The following is a 13,551-nucleotide window of genomic DNA, read 5'->3' as shown; positions in this document are numbered from 1 at the left end:
TGTTCAGTCTCCATTTATTCTTGTGGTTTCTGTAATTGCTATAGCTGTCAATTTCTAATTTCATTAAAATATTATCAAATCAGTAACTGATAATAGTAAGTTATTTCAACTTGTTTGCACTTGTTCAAACTTATTTATATTCTACAATTTAATCTATGTGGTAGAATTTCCATGAACTTCTAAGAAGAATGTGTACTTTGCATTTATTGGATTGAATATTTTGTAGATGTCTAGCAAACCCTTTAGACCTATAATGTAGATCAGCTCTGATAGCACTGTTTTTTCTGTCCCAGGAACCAATACACTGGTGAAAGTGGATACTGAAATTTTCTACTATTGTTGTATGAGAGTACATCTTTCTCTATAGGTCCAGTTATGTTTGTCTTATGAAATTTTGTACATAGATATGCACAATCATCACATTCTCTTTAGTGAACTGTTCCCTTTGTCAATATGCAATGACCTTCTTTGCCTCTTCTGACTGATGTTGGCCTATCTATTTCTTATCATTTATTTGTATAGCTATTTCTGTTTGCTTTGAGTTTTCATTTGCTTGAAACATTATTTTCTATTCTTTTACTTTCAATCAATACATGGAATATCCCACAAGATGAGTTTCTTGCAGACAGTCAAGAGTTGGGTCTTATTTTTTAAATCTATTCAGCTACTTATTGTCTTTTAATTGGATAATTAAGGATTTTAATTGGACATTTAAGGTTATTATTGGAAAGTATTTACTAGTTCTTGGCATTTTTATTGTTTTCCTAATGCTTTATTCTTTCTTAATTCTTCTAATTTGTTTACCTGTTGTTCCAACTGAATTGATTCTTGCCCATGCTCTAATAATGTGTTTATCTTCCTCTTCTATGTGTAAGATTCTGTAAGTATCATCTGAAATTCTGACTCAGTGGTCATGAACAACTTTCACTTATGCCCAGAAGGCTTTTGTTTCTCTTTGCACCCTGCAGGATAATTTTGACAGATATAATAAAGTAGGTTGAGTTATTTTTTGTAGAGTTTGAAATACATTATGTTCTACCTTCCTGACCTTTAGAGTTTCTTATTGGATATTTGTGTTACTCTAACATATTTCCCATTATAAGCAACCTGGAAGTTCTCACCTCTTTGTAGTCTTGGCATTTTAAGTAGAATGACATGGGGAGGTTCTTTTATGATCATGTCTGCTTGGTGTTCTTAATGCTTTCTGTGTCTGAATATACATATGTTGCCCCCGACTTGGGAAATTTTACACTACCATTTCACTGAATAGATTTTCTATATCATTATTTTGTATCTCTGCTTCTGAGTCTATGCCAAGATTCCTAAGCTTGCTTTTTAATCATATCTCAAAGTTCTCTCATGTTCTGTTTATAATTTATTTTTATTTTAATACTGTCTGAATGATCTAATTCATAAATCTTCCTTCAAGCCTTGATATTCTTCCCTTTGATCCAGTCACTCCTGAGACTTTTAGCTCAACCTTTTATTTTATTTATAGCAGTTTTCATTTCCAAGACGTTTACATGATTTTTTTCTAGAGTCTCTCATTATAAATTGCTCTTTAATATACTAAATTTTCTCATTTCATCCATATTTTCTCTGTGTGTACATACATGTGGAGTCCAAAGAACAGCTCCAGGTGCTATTTTTCTGGTGCTGTCTACTTTTTCTTTTTCTTCTTTTTCCTATTCCTCTTTTTTTTTTAATTAAAGATAGGATTTCTCATTGGCCTAGAACTTGCCAAGTAATCTTTGCTATTAGTTATTATAACTACCTGTGCTTTGTCTTTTAACATTCCCACATGGATATAAGTGGTTTATTTTATAACCATGCTTTGCTTGGCTGGTTGCGTTTTCAGGTGTGGGAGTGACTTTTGCATCTTCAGATATTTTTGTGTTACACATTAGTGTCCTTTTAATTTGAAGACTTCTCTTTGGCATTTTTCCAAGGTATGACTTAGCCAATGTTAATGACCTCCCTCAGCGTTCACCTGCCCAGGAGAGTCATCTCTCTCCCTCACTTCTAAAGCACAGCTTTTCCAGGTATGGCATTCCTGTTTGGTAGTTCTCCTTTCAGCATTTTGACAGTATCAGCCTGTCTCTCCTGGCCTGCAGGATTCTATAATTGTATGGCATGACTTCTTCTCTACGCTGATCCTTTTTGGGATTTTTCTTTGTCATGATGTTTGGTAGTGTCTTTTTCTGTGACACAGGGAGCTCCTCTTTGCATTCTATTTGAGTACAGGTATGTGAACTTCCTTTGAATGTGGTTTTTTCCTCAGACTGTGGAAAATTCCTCTCAATACTTTAAAAAAATATTTATTTATTTTAGAGACAGAGTCTCATTATATATACCTACTTGGCCTGAAACTTGATATGTGGACCAGGCTGGCCTTGAACTCACAGAGATCTATCTGGCTGTGCTTCCTGAGTGCTGAGATTAAAGGTGTACAACCATCACACTGGTCCTCATCCTACATTTCTTTAAATAAGAATTTTGCTCTATTTCTCTATCTTCATCTTATTTACTTTCTATTACAGATAGATGAGGTCTCTTGATGATAGCCCACATTAACTAAAACTTTCTCCATATCTACTTATCTATCTATCTATCTATCTCTCGAAATCTCAATCTCTGATATTGAACTGACCAATTTCAAATGTTTTGTCTTCAATCTCACTGTTACTCATTTTGAGCTGCTAAAGCTTCTGTTGCATTTTACTTGACCCATTATATTCTTAATCCATTGTTTAGATTCTCTCTGCCTCTCTCCCACTCATTCCTGGTTACCCCTTCTTTTCTTTCTTGATTGCTTTTGCAAAACTGTTTGTTTTGTTTGTGCACTGTTTTCAAATTTCATTTAATTTTTCATCTATGTATTCTTGAGTTCAGTGAATTCTTTTTTTTTTTTTTTTTTTGGTTCCTGTCTTGGAACTAGCTCTTCTAGATCAGGCTGGCCTCGAACTCACAGAGATCCGCCTGCCTCTGCCTCCGAGTGCTGGGATTAAAGGTGTGCGCCACCACTGTCCAGCAAGTTCAGTGAATTCTTAAGAGTTATTATAAGTTCTCTTTTCTGATATAGCATAGTTCTCCCTTTCTTTTGTGTCCATTGTTGTGGTTTTATTAGAGTTTGCGATGATCTGCTCTCTTTGTTTTGTTGTTGTTGCTGCTGATGCTACTGTTTTGTGTTTTGAGACAGTGTTTCTCTATGTAGCACTGCTGTCTTGAAAATCACTCTGTAGACCAGGCTGGCCTTGAACTTAGAGATCTGACTGCTTCTGCCACTCAAGTGCTGGGATTAAAGATGTGTGCCACCACTGACTTTCTGTAACTGGTGACCTACTGTCTCTGTAATCCCATGTTCTATCACTAGGCCTTCATATTTGCAGAAGCAGCTACCTTGGCTCCTTTGGACACTTTGGAAACTTCACAGTTTATATTATGATGGTGGCCACCCCCACTCGAAAAGTCACTGACCAACAGAGTTTGCTTTCAAGATCTCTAGATGGCTACGTTGCTACCTTCTTACTGGCTTTATTCTGCTTTCTGACAAGACAATTGAATTGGTTGTGCTCTATAGTCAGGCTGAGCTGCCGGGTAGGCAACTGCTGCTAATCAGGCTGGGCACAAAATGCACTTCTGGCCATTATGGCAGCCTTGTTACTCCCTTGGTGAGTCTGGGGGCAATGTTGCATGTCCTTCTGTATCTGTGTTGCTTTATTGGTTCATGAATAAAGCTGCTTCAGCCTATGGCAGGGCAGAATAAAGCCAGGTGGAAAATCTGAACAGAGATAGAGAGAGAGTAGGCAGAGTCAGAGAGATGCCAGGTAGTTTCTGAAGGAGACAGATGCTAGAACCTTGCCTGGTAAGCCACAGCCTTGTGGTGATACACAGATTAACAGAAATGGGTTAATTCAAGATTAAACAGCTAGCTAGAAATATGCCCGAGTCATTGGCTGAACGGTTGTAATTAGTACAGTGTCTGTGTGATTATTTGGATCTCTGCCTACAGTGGAGAACACTGTTTAAACTCCTGGGTGTGGTAGAACCAGCAACTGTAGACACTGTAATTCACAGCTTTGGTAGTGCTCCTCTCTTTACAGCCTCAGAAAGATCTGTTTAAATTTCCAGTTCCTGGTTATTAATTAAACAGTGTGGAGTGGTCTTTGTGGCCAGATGACATTATTATGCTCACAGAATTCACTGGGAGGGCTTTCCTGACACTGGGCAGACTTGGAGTATGGAGAGAGGCTGTGCTAGAGGCTGGCCTTCTAAGGAAACAAGGCTGGAGGAATGCCCAGCTCCTCTAGGATGCACCCAGCTTTGCCAGTAGGCGACATCATTACCTGGAGTAACGACAACCTCCCCTGTCGGCGGCCATAAACTCCACTCCTGTGCTGCCATGGCCCAGCCCTTGCTCACCAATGCCGGGAGCCCTGAGGGCGGCACAGCTGTTCTTGCTGAAATGAAGTGCTATCTTCTCAGGTTTGTGACTACAGTCCTAGTAACAGGTGACAAAACTCACATTCTAATCCCTTTCTTCCTTAGGAGAAGTAACCAAGACCAGAACAGGTCACATTAGCCCACGATTTACAGGATGACTGGAACAGAGAAGAAAGCATGACAGAGAAATGGAAAAGGAGATGGGGGTACACTTAACCCACAAGCGCATTTTATATCACATTCATTAATAAACACAGATCTAACCCAGCACCCCATAAAATATGTGCAGTGTGTGTATTTGTATATGTGTACACATAGATACATGTGTGTATGCATTACACCAACATGCACAAATACTGTATCATGGATGCTGCTGTGTCGGCAAACAGAAAATCTTCAAACTGTTCAACCAAAAGAAATGTAAGCATGAGTTTAAGGATATAACTTTTTAAAGAGAATATAAAATACACACTGTGCTAAGCAATGTAGGAGTTGTTGTCAGATGAAACAAGAAGGGAACTCAATAAGCTTATGTTTACATTATTGTAAAAGTGTGATTCTTTCACACAATCTAAGTCACTATGCTAAGCTTCTTATCCAGGCGTTTACTATGCAGTATGCATAGTATACTATGCAGTAGACGCAGAACTTCCCAGCCAGGCAGTCACTCTCCCAGGCCCCTTCTGCAAGGTTCTGGCAGAAATCTTGGCTGGGAGTGGGTCCAGCAGTACTGCACATTCCCGGGCACGGGTCAGAGCCCACGTGGACAGTCCCCTTGTGCTCTGCCTATCTGCTGGCTACAGGAGACTGGAAAGCAACAGCGAACGAAGAAATCTGGACTACCTAGAGCATAGGATGCAGCGTTTAAATAGGACACAGACAGAGGAGAGCAAACCCAAACAGAAAAAAAAATATATTGACAAATATAAAAAATAGGGAAGGGGTTCTCTGGGCAAACCATCTGATATCTGGTGTGGGACAATTCTGTATTCTGTCAATTATGCTTAATTTACTTAAATGCTGATTGGCCAGTAGCCAGGCAGGAAGTATAGGCGGGACAACCAGATAGGAAGTAGAGGAGAATTCTGGAAAGGAGGAAGCCCATTCCTCCGCAGTCCTGCCCAGACACAGAAGAAGGAAGATGTGACCTGCCTCACTGAAAAGGGTACCGAGCCATGTGGCTAACGTAGATAAGAATAATAGGTTAATATAAGTTATAAGAGTTAATAAGAAGCCTGAGCCAATGGGCCAATCAGTTTATGATTAATGTAGACCTCTGTGTGATTTATTTGGGACTTAACTACTGTGGGAACTGGGCAGGACAAAAAACCCTGACAACAGATATCCAGTTAATAAACTATAACCTAGAATCAAATGTTAACAAACAAACCCTGCCACAGACATGAAAGTATTCAGATCTAATCAGGTAACATGACAAACCTATGAAGTTTGGGACTTTATGAAACAACATACAAATAATTGTATAATAACTACTCTTTGCACACAGTGCATAAGCCAATTCTAAATTCTATAGCTGGGTAGAATACAAAACTTATTAATTTGGAGCCATGGGTCAAATCTGGCATACCATCTGCTTCATCAGAAAAGGCTTAGCTGGAATGAAGTCATGTTCACTCGTGGCTGACTGCGGCAGTGCCCATGCTGTGCCCTCAGAGCTCAGGACTCATTACAGAGGCTGGTAAGGCCCCAAGGCCTACAACACTTACTACAGTCTGAGTGTCCTTCATCTGAAATTGCTGGATGTTCAGATTAGGGGAGCTCAATCTGCATGCATTCTCTCACAGAGAAAAGCCAACACCCCCACTCCCAACAGCCACTGATCTTAAATATGAGGCCCTGCTGCTAAATGGCATGGCTTAGAAGGCAGAAAGACCTCACCTGCCGAATGATGCAAGTCTTTTTTAGCAACTAACAGAGAAATGATGTGCTGAACGGCGGAGCCGGCCACGGTGCCCCTCCCTACCTGCTTGGCCGCCTTTGCAGATGGACTGTCATTGACGTCAGGGACCTTTCCCCCGACTTGGCCACTTTTCAACTTTTCCTTCGCAGGCTGCTTCATCTTCTCAGCTGTCGTGGTGTCTTCATCACTTTCAGGGTTATTTTTCCATTCTTTCATCATTTCTAATACATTGGTTGGTCTCGCTGAAGAAAATGTATTGCCCTAAAATTAAAAACAAATGTTTATGTTATAAACAGTCCAGATAATTGAAAATTTCTTAAACCTTTACAAATATGTTCTCCCCAAATCAGTGATAGTCATATGGAAAAATTATAAAGCTAAGTAAGAAGCAAAACTTTCAGTGTCTGTTGGAGCACACTCCCTGCCCCACAGTGGCTCTCGGATATAAGCATCATTTATGATGTGAATGTGGTTAGAGGAAACCTCTCTCAAGCCATCAAGCAGTAAATGTAGTCCACTTGTGCCAAGGACACAACATGACAATGCTGTGGCAGCCAAGACCCCGGTAGCACTGTTCTTAAGAAGCTGGTAAGACACTTCCCAAAAGTTAGGTGAGTCTACAGAACACCAAATGTCTAGAAAAACATCCACACTCAGTTAGGTAAGCACTGTGTCTAAGAATATAGATCATCAATTTGAAAGCTCTTGCCTGGAATGTTTCTATATAATGTGGCCATTTGGCTATAACTCGCTCAGTGTGCTGTTCCTATCCCAGCTACAACTGTATCAAACCAAGACTGGCCATTACACCCTAACTCTATCTCCCAAATACCCCATCGAATGTGCCAAGACACACAGATGTAAGCTGAAATGGCGCCTGCTTGACTTAATGCTTTTTTACTCTAATTCAAACTGTTAGAGAATATTTGGAGAGGATGTTTGGATTACCTTTAGGTTAGAAAGAGACCACAGGTATGTGGCAATTCTAAGTAGTCTTTGTATGTAAGTAGATTTAAGTGTTATACTGTAATGACACAGAAAACCATGAGACGGGGAACATTAAGGGCAGTCATCTAAATATACTGTGGAGGATTTATTGAGTTTAATATAGTCATGGTTAAAAATAGACCAGCATCAAGAACAGAATGGCAATAACAAGAGATCATTAGGAGACTGAGTCCCAAGCTCTCTGTTCTGCCTCCTAGGAGGTCAGACCCTTACCTTTTTCCTAGAATCTGTGTACTCTACACTGGCTGCGCTCAGGTCTCCTCTGCCCCCTGATATATCCTCCCTTTCTGACAACCATGGCCTACACCACCTTCAAGGCCGATTTAAAAGTCATCTCTATTAGGCGCCATTAGAGCTGGAGCACAAACTGGGCCAAGGCAGCAGCCAAGGGAGACTAGAGCCATCTGAAATCCTGATCGCCTCGGAGCGCATTGGATTGAGTTCTGACCTCCAGGGCTCGCAACTTCTTAGATTCATCCTGACTTCTGTCAGAATCCACAGTTCCCAGGATCCTAGACTTTGGATATGCACATCTTGGGCTCAATTTAATTCTCTCATTAGCAAAGATACAAGCCGACATAACTGTCTGGAACCTCGTCCTGTCCAAATAAATATCCCCAGGTTAACTCTTTGGATACTGTGGATTTCACCCCTCTACTCTCTCTGAACCGGATTTGTGACTTCGTCAAAATAAATATATCACTTTTAGGTGACACATTTTGGGAGCTGCTACATAATTCATCACGCTCCCCGCTCCAACCAGGTACCCACAAAGATCTGGAGCCTCTGTTAGCTCTGACTAAGAACAAAGCAACTCCTAGCCCTGCCAGGCAATTTGCAATGGAAGATACTAAGCGCTGGGACTTGGAAGTCATTCTTTATCACAGGACATGCAGGCTATCCTGCCAGGGAGAACAAAGTGAATGCCTGTACCCTGTAATCACCTCACAGATGCCTTAGCAAGACGAGCCCATCTGCACATGACCATGCCCAAACAGACAGTAGCCATGGTGGAGCTCACCCATGAGCTGCATAGTATGACAGCAGCTTACTATACCAATCTGTGCTGTGCAAAGTCCTGATGAGCAAATATTTAGTTATCATGGTTTGACTAACAGCGTCAGTCTCTCAAGAGCACAGCTCAGACTTCACACACCACGGCATATGAAATGTCATTATATAAATTGCAAACCTCACTGCTGGCTTGCAGCCCACACCAAACAGGTGCCCATCACAATCCATGATCAAATAGCTCACTTCTTTCAAAGTGATATCTGTCCCTGGGTACTAGGTATCTGCTGGCCAGTTCATCCACCTGTCTCCTTGTCTCCAGGGAATTAGTCAACAAGATAAAAGTGTAGCAAAGCAAAGAAAATGTTGATACTAAGAGTAAAATTTGAATCAAACAGAGGTAGAATAGCAAAAGAAATAGTTTGTGATGGGGACCCTGACACTCCCTCCTCTGCAGCCAAAGGAAGTAGAAGACACAAATTTGACAAGTACCAGAAAGGATGGAAACACTGCTGAGGAAGGATGCCCGCAGAGAACTCCCAGAGAAGTCTCAGACATAGAAAGCACAAGAAGACAATGCTGGACACAGATAAAATGCAGCAAACAGCGGGAGAGTTTGCCGGACTCAACGCTGACCCTCACTCCATAAGGTCACTGCTAGGGCAAGAGGGCCAGACTGCACAAACCAGTCTTAGTGAACGCTTACCAACACCACCACCAACCTCACCGTCTTCACAGCTCTAAAATTCTATAATGTATGATATGTGCATTGGCCTTAATTTATTTCACCTTTATGTACACCTACAATGAGCAGAGTTTTTATATTTAGGTTTTAACAGAGATGTTTGGACATAGATTTTTTCCCCAATTAGTTAAGATCATTTTGCAGAGTTTCACCCTGTGCTGTCGTTTTACATCCCTGTGTTATCGCGGAGAGTAAGGATCACCTACATTCTCTTAAATCCATATCTCTAGGGAGCTTTCAAGTGTCCAAAATCCCCTATAAGCCTACCCAAGAGCTCAGTGGCTAACACTATATGGTGAGAGTATCTTTGTACTCAACGAAATTGCCCTATTTCTCAATCCAAAGAGATTGTAAGGAAAGGAAAGGGATCTAAAATAGAATCATCATCACAAACACTCCACCACTTAGAAAGTTAACTCCTTGCCTCCAGTACTCACTTGTGCTAGCAAGCTTGCACACTTAGACACTGGGAAGTGAAGTCCATGCTGTCTGTGTCTAAAACCCATTCACGGGCTATCACTTCAGGCTTGTTAGCAGTTGAAGGAGAAATTGTATCAGATACATAGACTAACCAGTAAGTGATGGTCTATAGCTATGGGTGTTCCAGTCTAACAAACTATAAACAAACTAACCAGCTGAAGAAACAAATGAAACGGGCTAGAACTGCCAGCAGGCACTAGATTGTATGTCACCTCAGTGCCGCAGTGCTAGCTGAGGAACTCTCTTTGCTGGCTGAATCCAGGTCAGACATTGAACTCTTCACTTCCGAGACAGCAGTGACCATTTGATAACTGGAGGCTGCCCCAAGTAGAGACCTTTTGGGTTGGAGTATTTCCACTGCACAGCCAACAGGCTAATATGTTTTAGTATGGAAAAACTAGGCAGGGGTGTGTACTCACAGAGAAGCAATGATCATTTGGTCATTGCTAAGGCTTTGATTCTTTGCCTTAGTGGCTAGCCCCACAAATGGAGACTAAGTGGTATTCCCTCATCTAATGAAGGCTGACTTTCAAAGAGTACCTAGCATTATTCTGTAAATAGTGCATGTTTAACGAGGACTCTTCATGAACTAGACATGTAAGCTGCAGTAAAATGTGAGAAAATAAAATCGGCAAAGCTGGAGAACATTCTGGAACTTCGGCTTCTTGTCAGTTCCTACTTCTGAAAACATTTCCACTGGTGATGTTACTAGGAATAAGTTTTTCAACAAAAAATGAAACACTTTATTAAAAGCATATAAAATGATACTTAACTTTGCAAAATTAATAAAGCCTAGTCCAAAAACTGAGGTATTCATTTTTATATAACAGTTTGAATAAATTAAAATGTGATAACCTATGTTCATGAGGGTGTAATCAAATTCTATTTTTTCTTTAAAGATTTACTTTTAGGTGTGTGTGTGTGTGTGTGTGTGTGTGTGTGCGTGCGTACGTGTGCATGCAGCTTTCTAGAGTTCAACAGAGTCTAGAAGAGGGCACTGGAGTTACGGGAGCTCGGGGTACAGGCGCTGTGAGTTGCTCAATGTGGGTGCTGAATGAGCACTCTTAACTGCTGAGTCCTTACTCCAGACCCAAAGAGCCATATTTACTTTCTTCTTATAGCAGGCAAATTATTGATAACCTATCAAAATGTGTAGCATGTAGTCTCTATGACCAGTGATCCCATCATTCAGAACTTATTCTATACATATGCTAACATAGCATAATGCGCAAAACTATATTTATGAGAACATTTACTGAGCCACTGATTTTAACAGGAAAGAAATGAAACAATTTACATATTTCATGCTATAGGGGGAAATTTGCAAAATTACAGAACATCCATAGTTTAAGATACAACATTGTACATTCTTAGGAGAATCTTTCCAATATATATTATGGGGAAAAGAGCAGTTTACAGACTATGAACCTATTTGTGTAGTGTGAGAGGAAAGAGAGTAACATGTTAATTTTCATGCTTTGTTCACCATTTAAACCATTTATCACATGCAACGCTGATGTGGGATTCCCTCTGTATGCTGTGAATACCATTGGTTAATAATGACACTGGCTTTGCCTGATAGGGTAGAGCAGAGCTAGGCAGAGAAAACTAAATTGAATGCTGGGAGAAAGAAGGGTGGAGTCAGAGGGAAGCCATGTAGCCCCACCAGAGATACATACCAAAACTTTGCTAGTAAGTCACTGCTACATGGTGATACACAGATTAATGGAGATGGGTTAAATTAATATGTAAGGGTTAGCCAATAAGAAGCTAGAGATAATGGGCCAAGCAGTGATTTAATTAATACGGTTTCTATGTGGTTACTTTGGGACTGAGCAGCCAGGAACAAACAAGCAACTTCTTACTACACAATGCCATGGACTTCATGGAACTAGTTATCAATGTAAGCAGCAGGAAGAAGCATGTGCAAACTGTAGAGAGCCACACAAGCACTGAACGATCAGTCACCATGATGGCCTGGATGGCAACAGCAGCCACTAAGGTAGGCTTCAGTTTTCTGCTTCATGTTGAACACAGTTGGTCCCTTGATTTCTCACAAGTGTAGCAGGAAACGAGTGGATGAGGCTAGTGTTGGTACTCCTAGCCTTCAGGAGGTAGTGCACCTCCAACTGCAGCCCAGAGTTTCCAGTCAGAGGTAAAGCTGAGCCTTCACACCAACACTCTTCAGACTGGGGCATCACACACCTGGCTGTAAGGAGGCTTGCTGAGGAACAGGTGGACAGCCATGGCTTGAGGAATCAGTTTGGGACCCTCAATCTGCCTGAGCAAGGATTTGTGCTGATCCTCTCCATGCTTTCCTCTAAATCAGCTTCTTCCACTTCACAAGAAAAGGAAGGCATCGCGTATGCCATCTTCAATACTACTTTGTGTGTGTGTGTGTGTGTCTATAATCTATATATCATCTATGTAGTTAGTACCAAAGACAATTCAAATTGTCTGTGTTGGTGTTCAGGAAGCAAATGAACCTAATGACTTGGGGAGATATCTTTCAGAAGTGAGATGTTTTTATGTCTTTGCTTCCAACAAAAAAAAAATTAAGAAAGAACTATTTAAACTCTTAGAAGGTAGAGCATTTAAATCATTTTTGTGATTTATTTTATTATCTGGTTCTAAATATTTCTTCCTGGGCTTTGGGTACACTGGAACTGCATTTATATCCTTGTTGTCCAAAAATGCATTTTCATTATTAATCCAGCCAAAGAATTTCTTCCATTTATCCGCTCAGTTATAATGTAGTACACTTCTATACAAGTAGAAAATGAATACTAAACTGCACCATCCACTTTGTTCCTTCTACCCTGGCTTCCTGAGGGGACTGCCATTTCCTCCATGTCTTGTTTAGATTTTAATGATACCTGTGTGTATTCAAGGTGAAATGTTTCTTTAGCTGTTTGAACTTGATAAAATGAGGATCAGACCTTAGAATTTTTTCTCTTCCAAAATGGTATTGCCAAGGCCATCGGCTACCCTGTCATGAGGAATCATGAACCTTGATTCCTATATTACAACACGTGTGAAAAGTACCGCACGGTGTAGCAAGGATCTAGATGTGAGGCTAAAACTAGAAAAGCTTCTGGGGAAACACAGAAGGCTGTCTTCATGGCCATGGGGGGGGGGGCTAAAACGTTCCTGTGCAGGGCGCCAAGTCTATTGAGTATTCAAAAAATGGTACATGGAATTTTTACCAAAGTTATAACTATCCACCAAAGACAGTACTAGGAAGTGGAAAAGATACATAAGTGAGGGAAAATTATACACACATATATGCGTTAGCGTGTGTGCTTATATACAGATCACAAAGGGCTCATAGTCAGAATACATGGAGAACTACAAATCTTTAAGAAAAATACTTTTCATTAAAAAATTATTTTAGACCGACGCACGGATGGCGGCGGGCTGAACCGACGCACGGTGGGTGACGCAGCTGGCGCGGGCCGGACCGGCAGGTACTGACACAGTGGCAGGCAACGCAGGCGGCAGGGACCAGCACAATACTGAGAGCAGATCGCCCCAGGACAATTAAATCAAAGAGGTAGGCCTTTGGTTGGCGAGGTCCCTGGCAAACAGGGAACCTGGTTCTTTTCCTGAAGACCCGTCTGAGGGGTGAGAGGGATCTTGGCCCCTGGCAGAAGCCAGGAAACAGAACGAGGGCATTTTGCAAGAGGAGCCTCTTCCAGCAGGGAAACCTGATCTGGTTTTAAAAGACCAATTAGAGAGCATCAATAAGAGGCGATGGGCAGGCGCCAAGGCAAAAATTCACCCAATAACCTGAAAAACAACATGAAAGCACCAGAACCCAATGATCTTACAACAGAAGGTCTTGAGCACCCTAACACAGAAGAAGTGGAAAAAATCAACTTTATGAAAGCAATAGAGTCCCTTAAACAATATGTAAAAAACACCTTTATAGAAATGGATGAGA

General features: G+C 41.0%; 1 protein-coding gene across 6 annotated transcripts in view; it reads right to left on the bottom strand.

The window, feature by feature from the left end:
* The window catches only part of Stk33 (serine/threonine kinase 33), a 186,022-nt gene that overhangs the window by 20,937 nt on the left and 151,534 nt on the right, over positions 1-13,551 (bottom strand). For all 6 annotated transcript variants that reach the window (XM_050163319.1, XM_050163318.1, XM_050163320.1 and 3 more), the window contains one exon: positions 6,428-6,625. In XM_050163319.1, coding sequence (XP_050019276.1) covers positions 6,428-6,625 — 198 coding nt within the window. The remainder of the gene's footprint in view (positions 1-6,427; positions 6,626-13,551) is intronic.

This window comes from Alexandromys fortis, unplaced genomic scaffold (assembly GCF_014885135.2).
Source record: "Alexandromys fortis isolate MF-2015 unplaced genomic scaffold, M_Fortis_MF-2015_v1.1 scaffold_129, whole genome shotgun sequence".
Taxonomy (NCBI): Eukaryota; Metazoa; Chordata; class Mammalia; order Rodentia; family Cricetidae; genus Alexandromys; species Alexandromys fortis.
The sequence above is the reverse complement of the archived record's forward strand: the minus strand, read 5'-3'. Positions and strand labels throughout refer to the sequence as shown.